Below are 14,428 nucleotides of genomic sequence, written 5' to 3'. Positions count from 1 at the left end.
CTTAGTAGATGAAGTGTCTGTGCTTCTGGCTAAGGCTGGCCCATCCCCGCATGTCTGTCCCCTGTTCCACTCGAGGACTTATCTCTGCACATCTTCCCTCTTCCCACTGCATTGTCTGTTTCCCCCAATAGACCAGTAGGGCTATTCTCACCAGCACACAAACATCCTGAAATATTTTGCACCTAAAACACACACAAACAAAACCTCCTTTGATCCTTCATCTCTTCCCACTAATGCCCCTCTATCTGAAACCTTTTATAACAAAACTCCTTCAGCATTGCTTTGTCCCTTTTATCTCCACGTTCTTGCCTCTCTCTCTTGAACCCAATCTAATCAGGCCTCATCCTCCTCAGTCCACTGAACCGAACCTTTATGAAGATTATGGACGAATTCTGCGTGGCCAAATCCAATGGCCAAGTCTCAGACTCTTAATTTGAAAGTCACATTCCAAACCATCTTCTCTTAATGATAATGTCAGATTCTGTTTTCAGTGCCTTCTCTCTGAAACGTTTTCCAGTCACTCTGCTCAGCTCCTAGAAAGGCGGCACTATACTATATGCACTGCTTGAGAGCAGAGGTGACTTTTAATCCTCTGCTAGAGTCTCCATGCTGAGACTAGAGCCAAGGACACAATAAGAGCTGAATAAATACGGGCCGAGTGAATGAACATCGGCACGAGGACAGGCTCAGGTCAGAGGTGGGGATAGGCTGATGGACAGTTTGATTCTTCTTATTCATGGTAGTTACATTCTATAAAGCTGCAATGAACACGGAATGAATGAATTGTGAACAGCTGCCCCTGGGGGGAAATCAGGGGTCAAGTTCCCGCAGCCTCTGCTTTCAACATTTTTATCAGTGATCAATACCTAACTCTGTTTTATGCGTGTTTCTGTCTAAAGACACCTTACTTGATATGTACTGTTGATTCCTTAGCATAAAACTCATAGTGATGGCACTGAAGTTCATGCTTGAATGAAGCTCATTTAACACTCCATTTGGCTCATCACCACCTTCTTGTATGTAGGAAACAAGACAGCACTTCGGCGCTCTGCTGGGGAGCCATTTTAAACAGCAAAATCACCAATATGAGGGACAAAAATTTGATAAACCTGGCAGCAAATGGACTGCAAAAGGGCCACTTGTTCACAGGATGAGAAATCTGAGCTGGGAATATGGCTCAGATGGCCGCTGTTTCATCACTCTGCAGGTCAGGGAACGATCAGGATAGTACCACGAAAACTGGATTCGGGGTTACAAATAAATGTCAGTGAGTAGGTAAGTTCACAAATAGTGAGGATCAATCCTCTCTCCCTACCTCTCTGGGGCGTGTGCAGTGCAGGCCAGAGGCTTTTCTCCTGGGTCCACCCATGGCTGTGTGGGTTGCACCGTGCAAGGGATCAGGTAGATGGTGTACTCCCCGGAGTAATCCTTCCTGGAAACACGCAGGCAGATTATGGTTAGAGAGGTGGATTTAGAGATTATTTACTTATGCAGAAACACCCTGACTTCAGTAGACAAGTTTTCAGATGATACTTGTGCTCAGCATCCAACCAAGAACTTCAGGAGTCTGCAGACACGATTTTCAGGAATTCATCACACTTGTGATTGTTCTAACACACTTCAGAGTACTAACCAGAGGTGTTAAATAGAGTTCTTTTCATTTATTCAAGTCCTTTCCATGAGAAATGCTGAGAAAGGCACACTGTTGATAAAAGTCTAAAAGGCTCCAATGAGGGCAAAATAGACCTGGCCACATCTTTTTACACCCCTGTGAAACTGACTTGACATCTGTTTAGTGTTTCTTGCTGACTGACACCCTGTTACACGTGTTGGACTGCAAAAACTTTCGTTTACTGAGATGTGACCGAGCCAGCTACTGCTGCTGCTCTGATTGAAAAGGTAGTGAAGGCCTGGGGGTTAACTAACCCCACTCCAGAGACGGCTGCCACCCCCACTTCATTAGCATTCAGTTTCAGGACTTCTCTCCCAAACCCTCATCCTTTAAATGAAGTTGAAGAACAACATCACTTCTCATCGGAGATGACTTGCTGGGAATTTCTGTGTTTACAGTGGGGCATGAGATTCTGTAGGTCGTGACCCTGAGAGCACAGAGCCTTGGTAGCCCTCACTACTTCATCTCCCACACTTGTCATCCAGCAGCCCAGCCCCTGGCAGGCTGCCTGAAAGGCAGCCAGACAGCCACAAGTGGCAGGAAGATTCTTCAAGGGCCTTGGGAGGCTGCCATCCATTGAATGAGGAGCTCAGGGCTGTGAATCTTAATTCTAACTAGTGTGATTTGTGATCAGTCCTCACTTTCTCCATGTTTCTTCTTTGACCATTTCTTTGGCATTATTTGTGTCTATTTATTCGTAAAGCGATAGCAAAGATTTAGTAAACATAAATAAATAGCCAACTTCCCTGGTGACTCAGCCGGTAAAGAATCTGCCTGCAATGCAGGAGACCTGAGTTCGATCCCTGGGTCAGGAAGATCCCCTGGAAAAGGGATTGGTTACCCACTCCAGTATTCTTGCCTGAAGAATTCCATGGACAGAGGAGCCCAGCAGGCTACAGTCCATGGAGTTGCAAAGAGTTGGACACAACTAACACACTTAATAGATAAATAAATAAATACAACTTTCAGGACACAGCCTGGAGTCAGTTTAGTGAGATGGCCCAGGCTGGAAATGGGGAGACAGTCTAACCCTGCCCTTGCTTTGCTTCTGCCATGGTTGGACAATTTTAGACAAACCAGGCAAACATTCAGGGTTTAGTTTCTAAGCCACTTTGTGCCCTGGAAGTTTGTATGCCTGTAGGTCTGCATGTCTGCAGTCTTTTCACTGGATCCTTATCTTCCTCCAAAGCTGGAACCAGCAGGAAATGAGATCTTGTATACTATCTTTGAATTACACAAAAACTGACCTGTGTAATGTGAAGAGTAGCTCTCAATGCTGCTGCTGCTGCTGCTAAGTCGCTTCAGTTGTGTCCAACTCTGTACGACCCCACAGACGGCAGCCCACCAGGCTCCCCCTTCCCTGGGATTCTCCAGGCAAGAATACTGGAGTGGGTTGCCATTTCCTTCTCCAATGCATGGAAGTGAAAAGTGAACGGGAAGTCGCTCAATAGCAGTACTTAATTAGGCAGAACTGTCCATGCCTGACTCCTGCTTTCCAAAAGTCAGGCCATTGCAAAGTGGAAACAGAGACAGAGATGTAGAAAACAAATGCATGGATAACAAGGGAAGATAGGGACGGGATGGGATGAGTTGGGAGACTGGGATTGATATATATGCACTATTGATACTACATATAAAATAGATAACTAATGAGAACCTACTGTATAGCTTAGGGAACTCTACTCAGTGTTCTGTGGTAGATGGGAAATGGGTTAAACCCATTTTTAAGTGGGGTAGATGGGTTAAACAGGAAGGAAAGCCAAGGAAGAAGGGATATATGTATAGGTGTGGCTGGTTCACTTTGCTGTACAGCAGAAACGAATCCAACATTGTAAAATTATTGTATTCCGATTAAAACAAAAAGGCCAGATCCTAGTGTTCCTCCCCTCGAACCTGTAGTGGCTCCTGTTGCACTAGAGTGAAAAAGTCCACACACTGGCCTTCAAGGCTCCACAGCAGCCTGACCCTGTCTCTTGTTACCCTCTTCATCCACTCCATTCCAGCCACCGAAATTTTGTCAAACTCTGGAAGTTTGCCAGGAACCCCTTCCCCCAGATAACCTGCATAGTGAGCTCCCTTGTTTCCTTCAAGTCTTTGCTCAAATGTACCTTCTTAATAAGGCCGAGGCTGAACCTCCTAATCAACAAAATTACAATGTCTCCCACTCCTGATTCCCCTTACCCTGCTCTTGACCTTTTATTCTTCCATAGTGCTGAGTTGGACAAGCCTTAGCAACTGAACAACAACAACATCACCTTCTAACATGTGATACTGTCCTCATTCATTATGTCTACCTGTGGGTGCAGAGATTTTTATTTTGTCCACCGATGTATTCTTAGTAAAAGTTCAATAAATATCTATTGAACAAATGAATGCAAGACAAATGGCATGGTCTCCCCAGGCTGTAGTCCTGTGTTTCCCACCCTGAATATGAGTTAGGTCAATTTCCTGACTATTCCTACAAATATACCCAACACAGTCTGGAGGCAGGTTTTTAATCCTGTGGTTCTTTGCCCCTCTTTTCTGAAAACTAGAAGTCTCCCATCGGTTGCTCAGCCTCCCCGAGAAGCCTCGGTCAGTCCCCAGCCACTATGGTCTCCCAACCCTAAGTAGCTGTGGTCTGAGTGCTCGGCATGGCTCACAGTGTACACAGCACAGAACGCTTGGTGTTATTCTTTGCTTTACTATTTATCTATGGATTTAATCTCCTTACCGCAAATGTTAGCTCAAAAAGGATGCTTATCCAGGAACTAATGTGTGCTAAAACATGCAGTTCTGGAGCTTACCCTTGAAAAGCTCACAATCTAATGGAAATGGGACTCAGAGCATTATAATATGCTGAGCTGTGTTACAGTAAAAGCTGGAACAGCACGCAAACCAGGAGGAGGAGATTCTAACACAGCATGGAGAGTCAGCCAAGGTGTCTCGGAAGGGTTGGTATCTGAGCTGGAGCTCAGAGGAGTTTGAGATGTGCAGGAGGAAAGGAGCATGAAGGGTAGGTGGATTATAAAAGCAAAGAGGTATGGATGGGCTGTTGGATTCAGAGGCTGGGAACACACGTGCTTAGAAGGCTGGGTTTGAGGCGAGGCTTAGAGGGAAGGATATGGGTCCTGCTCAAAGAGCTGGACTTCATTTGGTAAGCAGTGGGAAGTCAGCAAAGGGTTTAAAGAGGACCACTTCTCTGTCTATAAATTGGGACAAGTACATGCACAATCTCATGAGGTTCTAGGAAGCACAATAAAGGTTATTTTGTTATATATTGATATCAAAGGAATCAGGATGTACAAGGAAAATCTGATATAAGACCAAACATTTATAACTAAAATAAAATTTTAAAAAATTATTCTTAAGACAATTTGCCACTTTTTAATTGAAAATAAATAATAAGGCTTTCATGCTAAAGATAGGTATTAATTTCATGACCTACAAAATGGGGCTAACAATATTTACTATAGGTTCCATTATTCTTTTAATGGTAAAAGTTTTCATTTTGTTTGTCCTGTTCTTTCCTTTTACAAATGGAATAGCTGACTGTATTTATTCCAATCTCATTCTACCTCTATATCGGGTGTAGGAGAAGGCTAAATCTTGTTATTTATTTTACAGGATATTGAATTGTAAAGGGTGACATCTGAACCTGATAACTAGTGATCCTGGATTTTGTACTGGTTGTGATCACCGAAATAAAATTTCTTTATTATACTAAGATCATGCTCAAAATTCTCCAAGCCAGACTTCAGCAGTATGTAAACCGTGAACTCCCAGATGTTCAAGCAGGTTTTAGAAAAGGCAGAGGCACCAGAGATCAAATCGCCAACATCCGCTGGATCATGGAGAAAGCAAGAGAGTTTCAGAAAAACATCTATTTCTGCTTCATCAACTATGCCAAAGCCTTTGACTGTGTCGATCACAATAAACTGTGGAAAATTCTGAAAGAGATGGGAATCCCAGACCACCTGACCTGCCTCTTGAGAAACCGGTATGCAGGTCAGGAAGCAACAGTCAGAACTGGACATGGAACAACAGACTGGTTCCAAATAGGAAAAGGTGTACGTCAAGGTAGTATATTGTCACCTTGCTTATTTAACTTATATGCAGAGTACATCATGAGGAATGCTGGGCTGGAAGAAGCACAAGCTGGAATCAAGATTGCCGGGAGAAATATCAATAACCTCAGATATGCAGATGACACTACCCTTATGGCAGAAAGTGAAGAGGAACTCAAAAGCTTCTTGATGAAAGTGAAAGAGGAGAGTGAAAAGGTTGGCTTGAAGCTCAACATTCAGAAAACAAAGATCATGGCATCTGGTCCCATCACCTCATGGGAAATAGATGGAAAAACAGTGGAAACAGTGTCAGACTTTATTTTTTTGGGCTCAAAAATCACTGCAGATGCTGATTGCAGCCATGAAATTAAAAGACGCTTGCTCCTCGGAAGGAAATTTATGACCAACCTTGATAGTATATTAAAAAGCAGAGACATTACTTTGCCAACCAAGGTCCGTCTAGTCAAGGCAATGGTTTTTCCCGTGGTCATGTATGGATGTGAGAGTTGGACTGTGAAGAAAGCTGATTGCCGAAGAATCGATGCTTTTGAACTGTGGTGTTGGAGAAGACTCTTGAGAGTCCCTTGTACTGCAAGGAGATCCAACCAGTCCATTCTAAAGGAGATCAATCCTGGATGTTCATTGGAGGGACTGACGCTAAAGCTGAAACTGCAATACTTTAGCCACCTCATGCGAAAAGTTGACTCACTGGAAAAGACTCTGATGCTGGGAAAGGTTGGGGGCAGGAGGAGAAGGGGACGACAGAGAATGAGGTGGCTGGATGGCATCACCGACTCTGTGGACATGAGTTTGAGTGTACTCCGGGAGTTGGTGATGGACAGGGAGGCCTGGCATGCGGTGATTCATGGGGTCGCGGAGAGTCAGACACGACTGAGTGACTGAACTGAACTGAAAAGATATTAGTTGGACACATTTCCCAGCTTCCTTTGCAGGTAGATGTGCCATGTGACTAAGTTCTGGCCAATGTGATGTGAGAAAAATTGATGTGCACCCTGGCTATTCTTACTCTTGAAATAAGGGTGATCCTGGTCCAATTTATACATCAGAAACTGATCTGAGCTACATCTGTTTCTCTAGTTGCCAGATGGCTACTTCTGTCTATCCCACTTTTAAAATAGAAAAGTTTTAAAAGTTTTCTTCTAGCTTTTGAAGAAAAGCCCTTAAAGAAACAGAAAACATTTCAGATTTACCCCTGAACTCCATTCTGTACTCACCTGTTATAAGAGCTTGTAGCTCGCCAGAGTTGATAAGGAGAATCGAAAGTCTGAGCACTCCATAGGAGCTGCAGGTCAAATTCAATTCCTCCGAGGTGGTCTGGAGTCAGTATGAATGATTTCACATAAGGGAGGGTGTGGTGCTCCATCACAAACTGACCTATTTCAAGGGGAAACACACAGACACTTATTTGTAAGTTTGTTTGTGGTCAATCTCCTACAAAAGTCTTGAAACTAAATTAATATTCTTCTATAGAAAAAAATCAAGGTTATACCTACCCACTTGGTTCTGAGAATATATCCCACACTGGGTGGGACAGCATGGCCTCTCACCTCAGTCTATCACCCTACCCATGATCGTTGTTAGGGTCACATATATTTACAAATAATAATGAATGTGCCTTGTAGAAATGGCACTAATGAGCATATTCACAATAATATGAGTACTTATGTGACAATGAACATTGAACACACTTAGCTTTGAACTCTAACCAGCATGTTTCTTGGAGGTAGAAAGATCTCAGTAGTTCATAAATAGTAGTGTTAGTTGCTCAGTAGTGTCCAACTCTTTGCCATCCCATGGACTGTAGTCCACCAGGCTCCTCTGTCCATGGGATTCCCCAGGCAAGAATACTGGAGTGGACTGCCATTCCATTTCAGATTTTAAAAATCTCATTTAGGGCCACTCAAGTCCTTTGTGGAAGGAGGCAATTGTAAACATCCTTAAAAAGGTAAGGATTACTCAGCAAGACACCTCCACTCTTTTAAAGTATAGTCATTTAGTGTCATGAATAAATAAAAGTAGGGAAACTATTCTATATTGAAAAAATAAAAAAGTAAAAATTAGTCACACAGTCGTGTCTGACTCTGCGATCTCACGGACTGTATAGCCTGCCTGGCTCCTCTGTCCATGGAATTCTCCAGGCAAGAGTACTGGAGTGGGTTGCCATTTCCTTCTCCAGGGAATCCTCCCAAGTCTCCTGCATTGCAGGGAGATTCTTTACCAACTGAGCCACTGGGGTGGCTCATTCTATATTAAAAGAGACTAAAGAGGTATAACAGCCAAAATGGAATGTATGGATCTTGATTGGATTCACTTTTGTTTTATATAAACAGATGCAAAGCAAATATAAACAAATATAAGAATAGGTATAAAAGACATTTGTGGGACACAAATAGAAACTAGATGTTATTAGATTGGTATGAAATAGCTTGGCCACAGTAATGCTATTGTGATGTATAACAGAAGGTCCTTGTTTCAGGAGGTGTCTATTGAAGTACAGTAAGTCCTCTGCATACGAATGAGTTCTGTTCCAAAAGTGTGATCATAAGTCCAGTTTGTTCCTAAATCCAACGAAGTCAGCCTAGGTGTGCAACTAACATAATAATCAGCTATATAGTATTGCACTGTAATAGGTTTATAATACTTTCCACACAAATAGTACACAAAATGCAAACATAAAACATAGAAAACATTTTTATGCTTACAGTACGGTACCTTGGAAAATAGTACAGTAAAATAGCTGGTGTCAAGTCAACAGGCAAAAAGAATTACTGATTGGAGGAGAGAGAGGAGATGGGAGATGGCAGATCTAAAGGATCGTCAGCAATAGGAGACGGAGGGCAAGCAGCAATTTCACTCACGCCTGACATCGATGGTTTAGGTTTTGGTTTCTTGCTGGAACTAGACGCATGTATGCATCTTGAAAGGTTCGTATGTAGGGGACTTACTGTATTTAGGGTACTGTGGCATGATGCCTACAACTTATCTTCAAATGATGTGATAAAAAAAATGGGAATATGTGTGTGTGTGTACATACAGGCACATAGCAACATGTTAACAATTGTTGGCTCTGTTCTTCATTGTCTATTCTTTCAACTTTTCTCTATGTTTAAACATTTCTTAGTAATAATTAAAAAAAAAAAACTTGAGGAAAAGAATGGCACTGATATTACCTCTGAATTTGGCATGGGTCTTGAATTCAATAACCAGACGGCCATCCTCTCGAATGTAGATCCTTATTATCTGAAGCCTTGCAGAGAGCACACTGTCTGTCTGGATTCCTGGGTAGGCAACCACACACAGAACATTCAAGTGAAGGCTTGGAGAAGAACTCCCAGGTAGTAGCTTACACATGAGTTACCCCAGGGACACCTCTAAGTAGAGCCACACGCTTACTTGAATGTAACTTAGGACAAATTTACATACTTGCATGAACATAGAGTCTATTTGGAAAAGATCCTGATGCTAGGAAAGATTGAAGGCAAGAGGAGAAGAGGGTGGCAGAGGATAAGATGGTTGGATGGCATCACCGACTCAATGGACATGAGTTTGAGCACACTCTGGGAGATCGTGAAGGACAGGGGAGCCTGGCGTGCTGCAGTCTGCGGGGCTGCAAAGGGTTGGACTTAGCAACTGAACAACAACAGTCTATTTAGAGACATGTGCCAGTCAGCATTGTAAGACAGCTCATTCTATTTGATTCTTTTTCACAATTCAATTCTTCTGACATAGTCTTTATACCTGCAGATGTCACTTTAGAGCAGGTATAGGGTCCCACTTCAGAGCACAGAAAAAATGTTCCCTAAACCTTTTTACTATTAACTTTACACCAGGATGTGGTTACAGCATGTCTGCTTCAGACTGTATTTTGTTTTCCTCACCAGAACATCTTTCAGGACTTAACAGAACCATAACCAATGTCCTGGTGGCTATATTTCGTATTGAAAGCAATAAAGAATAAGAGGTTAGCTTGTAGAAAGCTAGTTACACATGACAGGACATGAGTCCACAGTGGCTTTAATAAGAGCAATTGCAATCATGACATCCATTGAGTTCAGTATGGCCAAAAACTAAAGGGGAAGCAAAGAAGGGGGAAAGAAAGCTAAAAAACCCCAGCTCAAGAATTATCTGACCCAGACTGTGAAAACTCCCTGGGGTTATTTCTTATGAGAAATATAATGTAAATAAATGATTTGACCTTAAACCATTTAACAGAAGGAAGGCCTGTACTTTCCATTAGTAGAAGTAAAGCCCCATCTAAAGAAATCTATTCAGATGAAGTAACTGCCTCCAATCAAGTAAATCACCACCAGGAAAGGAGGAGGAATGGAAGCAATACAGTAAAAGGAAATGAGCTTGGGGTTGTGTTTGAAGTAGAAGACACCGAAAATAGAAAAAAAATATAAAAAATCAACTCGGACCCATTGGAGTGAATGGAGGAGAGAATCATGGAGTTTTAAGGGACATTCATGGGGTGGCAGTGGGAGAAGGTGGTTGGAGAGAGGCAGAAGAGAGAGGCCTGAGGATCTTAGCTGAAGGGTCAGCACCCATCCAGGCTCTGTGGGGGGGCCTCCTCTCAAGGAGAGCAAAAACACAGACAAGCCTGGGGTGAAGGTGATTGAAAAAATTCAGCATTGCAGTCTTTGAAATAAAAGTAGGGTTAAAATTCCTACTTTTAAGGATGCAACAAAACAGCAACCTCGATATCAAATGAATACAGTAACCCACGTTATTCTTGATGTATTTCTCCATTTCTGTGGATCTGATTTCAAGACTGTTCTCCTTAAACAACATGAATCACATCATTTTTACCTAGGAGAAAACGAACATGACTATATTCCAAAGGAACACACACTCGTTTGGCAATATGGGACTAGTCTATCACTTGCCATCCTCTACTCTGGGTCCCTGGCTCCCTGGACTGAATTTATCATAATGGTGGAGGCCTTCCAGCATTAACATCTATGGACATCAGTCTTTCTCAGAAGCCACAGATCTGTATCCTTTCTATACTTTATGTGGCTCTCCTTTGACTGTATATAGGACAACAGGATGAGGAATGCAGCTACTATTAAAACTCAATACTTAAATAAAAAAATGTTGCTTGCGCATAAGGTAAGACTTGTTAAGATGTCAGTGAGTATACCTGTTCTCCAGAGCACAGTGTCGTAGAAGAAGGAGAACTCCATCTCGGTGTGGTGCTCCAAGGAGGCCCAGCCCCTGGGGGCCGTCACGTAGATGTAGGACACGTAGAGCGGCACGTGCACCGTCAGGAAGGACTGAGCCGAGTCTCTCACCTGCCGAGCAAGCGGGGCGCACACGGAGAGGGTTATTTCTCCCCGGGATGAAGATGGAGATGAGCATCTCATTTCGGTTCAGTCTTCATTCGCTCATTTAGCCACTTATGCTCATGATTGTGCCAGGCACCAGGCTAGGAACTGGGTCCTTAGCAGTGGGAAAAAACTAAAATCCCTGCCTTATGGAACCTACAGTCTAGTAGGGGAGATACACAAATGTGAAAAGTAAAGGGGTGGGAAGTGGTCAGGATGCTTCTTTCAACAAGATAACCAGAGAAGACTTTTTCAAGGAGGTAACACTCAAGAACACTTAACTTTTTTTTTATATATATATTTATTTTGGCTGAGTTGAGTCTTTGTTGAGGCATGTGGGATCTTTAGTTGGAGCATGGGGGATCTAGTGCCCTGATATGGATGGAACCTGGGCCCCTGCATTTTGGAGCAGGGAGTCTTAGCCACTGGACCACCAGGGCAGTCCCCTAAAAACACTTTTGAAGTACAAGAAGCTCTCCTTCCACTGATTATTTGCTGGAAGCCTTGGTTGAGATTTTTAAGGCATCATAGTTATTCGCAAAGGATCTGGGCAGATCTGGGATCTACTGTCAGCATACAGTCCCTGGCTGACCATAGTTTTCAGAGAGCTGTAGGAGAGCATAAAACAACCCTAAATGGGAGGATGCCCGTCATCCTAGGATGAATGTGAGGCTGACTTGGATGTCTTAGTGAGTACTCAGACCTTTTTCAATAGGAAAGAAGGTCATGGGATTTGGATATCATGCTATGAAACTTACCAATGGACAGCTCACAGTTGGATAACTTCCTATTTCATTCAATGCTTTGTTGAAATAATTTTGAAAAGGCAGCACACCATACTTCTAAGAGAACACTTTTCTGAAGGAATTCTTTTATTGCCATTAATTCAGCTCTATTATTTTCATTTACTACACAATTAACAAAACTTGGATTGAAACATAACAAAATATGAGCAGAAGCCTTCATGGAGAAGCTGTGTATATGAGTGAGGGAGTTGGTTTATTCATTTTTGAGATGTATACTGTATTTTCTGTCATAAATACATATATCCTTTATAACAAAAAAGCTTACTTTAAAACAATTATATTTTGTCATTGGCCAAATGTGATAATACGTTATAGAACCTACATACAATTTTGTTTGAATATACAATGTAACATGTTTCCATGGGTAGTTAAGGGAAAGAGCCAAATGCTTTATCAATATTTATGACATTGAAACTTTATTTTTCCAAAGTATTCTTTCATATTCAAAGTTGTCAGGGATTTAAAGTTGGATTCCAAGTTCTTCAAAAGGCTCCATTAATTCCTTATGCACTTAAAACTCTTTTGTGAAAATCTTACTCTGTCTTCTTTGGGAAATTTTCTGATTTTATCTGGATCACACATCATGTTCTGTCCCCTCATGTACAGGTTTTACTAAATACACTTGCCCTAATTTCACCATTGCTGATGTCAGAACCTCCATAAATTTTCTAGCTAACTGGTAAAATTATTTTTCCTCTGTTTCTGTTTATTCTCCATTAACCTCCATATTACTTATTAATCCTTAGAAAAAAAACAACTCTTATAAATATTTCCTGCACAGCTCTTTTGGGTCAGACCTTGTGCTAGATGCTGTCCTCCCTTGAGATTACTAGTGACCGTTTCAGATGAGGTTCAGCGAGGTTCAGTCTTGTCTAATTCTGCCGCTATTTGATAAAGAAAGATATGAACCAGGGAGGGTTTTAAGTTGTACACTCTACCATATACCACTTGTTTCATCTATTTTTAAAGAAACAGACAGCAAAGAAGTACTTCTGTGGTATATATGCATTGGTTTAAAAAGTGGGACATATATAATAAGAATTTCTTGTCTTTGTGATTTTTAAGCATATTCTGAATAAAGATATCCAAAACTATAATTAAACTTAGGGAGAAGAAAGAATAATAATTTTTGAGGGACCAAAGAAGGAACCAATCACTCAGTTTTGCATATTGGGAAAGTGAAAGTAGGTCATGCAACTGCAGAAGCACAAAGGGAACCTCAGAATACCTTAAAATTTTATTCAGTAGAGGGCGATAGTGTATACAGAATGAGAATTAACCAAACCAAGAGGCATCTCAAGGAAACGAATAGTGTATACAAAATAAGAATTAAACAAACCAAGAGGCATCTCAAGGAACCAAATTTTAATCAAAGAAACTTTCCTAAAATGATTATGCATAAATCCCTCTGTAGGTTCCCCTCTTTCAGTGTGGTTAAACCTGATTTGAAGTAAAAACCAAATATTTGATTTTCTTGGTTCATTGAGATAACTACTCAAAATTGGGTAGCGCCTGCTTTAGAATTGTTTTTCCCATGAGGATGCATTAGCCTAGTCCCTTTGATATTAATGGGCCTCCTACAACTGTGACTTCTTGCTATAATGTTTTATTTTGTTGTGCTTTCCTAGTGGCTCAGATGGTAAAGCATCTGCCTGCAATGTGGGAGATCCAGGTTTGATCCCTGATTTGGGAAGATCCCCATGAGAAGGGAATGGCTACCCACTCCAATATTCTTGCCTGGAAAATCCCATGTACAGAGGAGCCTGGCAAGCTAGAGCCCATGGGGTTACAAAGAGTAGGACATGACTGAGCGACTCAGACTTTCTTTATTACTGATGTTTAAGGACTATTAACCACAGGTTTGCAATAGGTATGACAACAAGGTGTTTTAAATACTTGCCATGATGCTTGGGGCAACAGTGCTTTATTTGTCTACTGAAAGCGAACGTCTGTCATTTTAACTCATTTCCCCACGTGGGGTAAACACATTGACTTAGACATAATCTTCCCATCAAGGTAAACCTTTTTGACTTTCCAAAATATGCATGCTCAGTTGCTTAGTCATGTTGGACTCCTTGCGGGCCCATGGACTGTAGCCCACCAGGGTCCTCTGTCCATGAGATTTTCCAGGCAAGAATACTGGAATGGGTTGCCAGTTCCTTCTCCAGGGGAATCTTCCTGACCCAGGGATCAAACCTTTGTCTCCTGCATTGGCAGGTGGGTTCTTTACCACTAAGCCACCTGGGAAGCCCATTCCAAAATACACCCAGAGGAAAAAACATATATACCTAGAGAAGTAAGACTTGGATTTTTATATAAATGACTGACAGCTAATTTTCTTCAACTTAATTTAAACATTTTCCATATTAACTTTCTAATTAGCTGATTGAGAGGACTTTGGGGGGCTTGCTCTAGCCATGCTGCTGCTAAGGTCTCTTTTGCAGGGTTTAGAAAGAAGAGTCCCTTGGTTGGCACAGTTCTGGGAGCAACTGGGTGCTAAAGTGCTTCAGTTCAATGAATGAACAAGCTTTAACATGATAACCAGGTGCACGCAGC

The 14,428-nt window shown here is 41.9% G+C and overlaps 1 protein-coding gene across 2 annotated transcripts in view; it reads right to left on the bottom strand.

Moving 5' to 3' along the window:
- FRAS1 (Fraser extracellular matrix complex subunit 1) overlaps positions 1-14,428 on the bottom strand; it is a 533,887-nt gene that overhangs the window by 17,808 nt on the left and 501,651 nt on the right. For both annotated transcript variants that reach the window (XM_055434121.2, XM_055434122.2), the window contains 4 exons: positions 10,883-11,033; positions 8,910-9,017; positions 6,954-7,113; positions 1,316-1,432 (listed from right to left, as the gene is read on the bottom strand). In XM_055434121.2, coding sequence (XP_055290096.2) covers positions 1,316-1,432; positions 6,954-7,113; positions 8,910-9,017; positions 10,883-11,033 — 536 coding nt within the window. The remainder of the gene's footprint in view (positions 1-1,315; positions 1,433-6,953; positions 7,114-8,909; positions 9,018-10,882; positions 11,034-14,428) is intronic.

The sequence above is a fragment of the Moschus berezovskii genome, chromosome 5, assembly GCF_049115385.1.
Source record: "Moschus berezovskii isolate FMDL1 chromosome 5, NW_MosBer_1.0, whole genome shotgun sequence".
NCBI classification, from domain to species: domain Eukaryota; kingdom Metazoa; phylum Chordata; class Mammalia; order Artiodactyla; family Moschidae; genus Moschus; species Moschus berezovskii.
The sequence above is the reverse complement of the archived record's forward strand: the minus strand, read 5'-3'. Positions and strand labels throughout refer to the sequence as shown.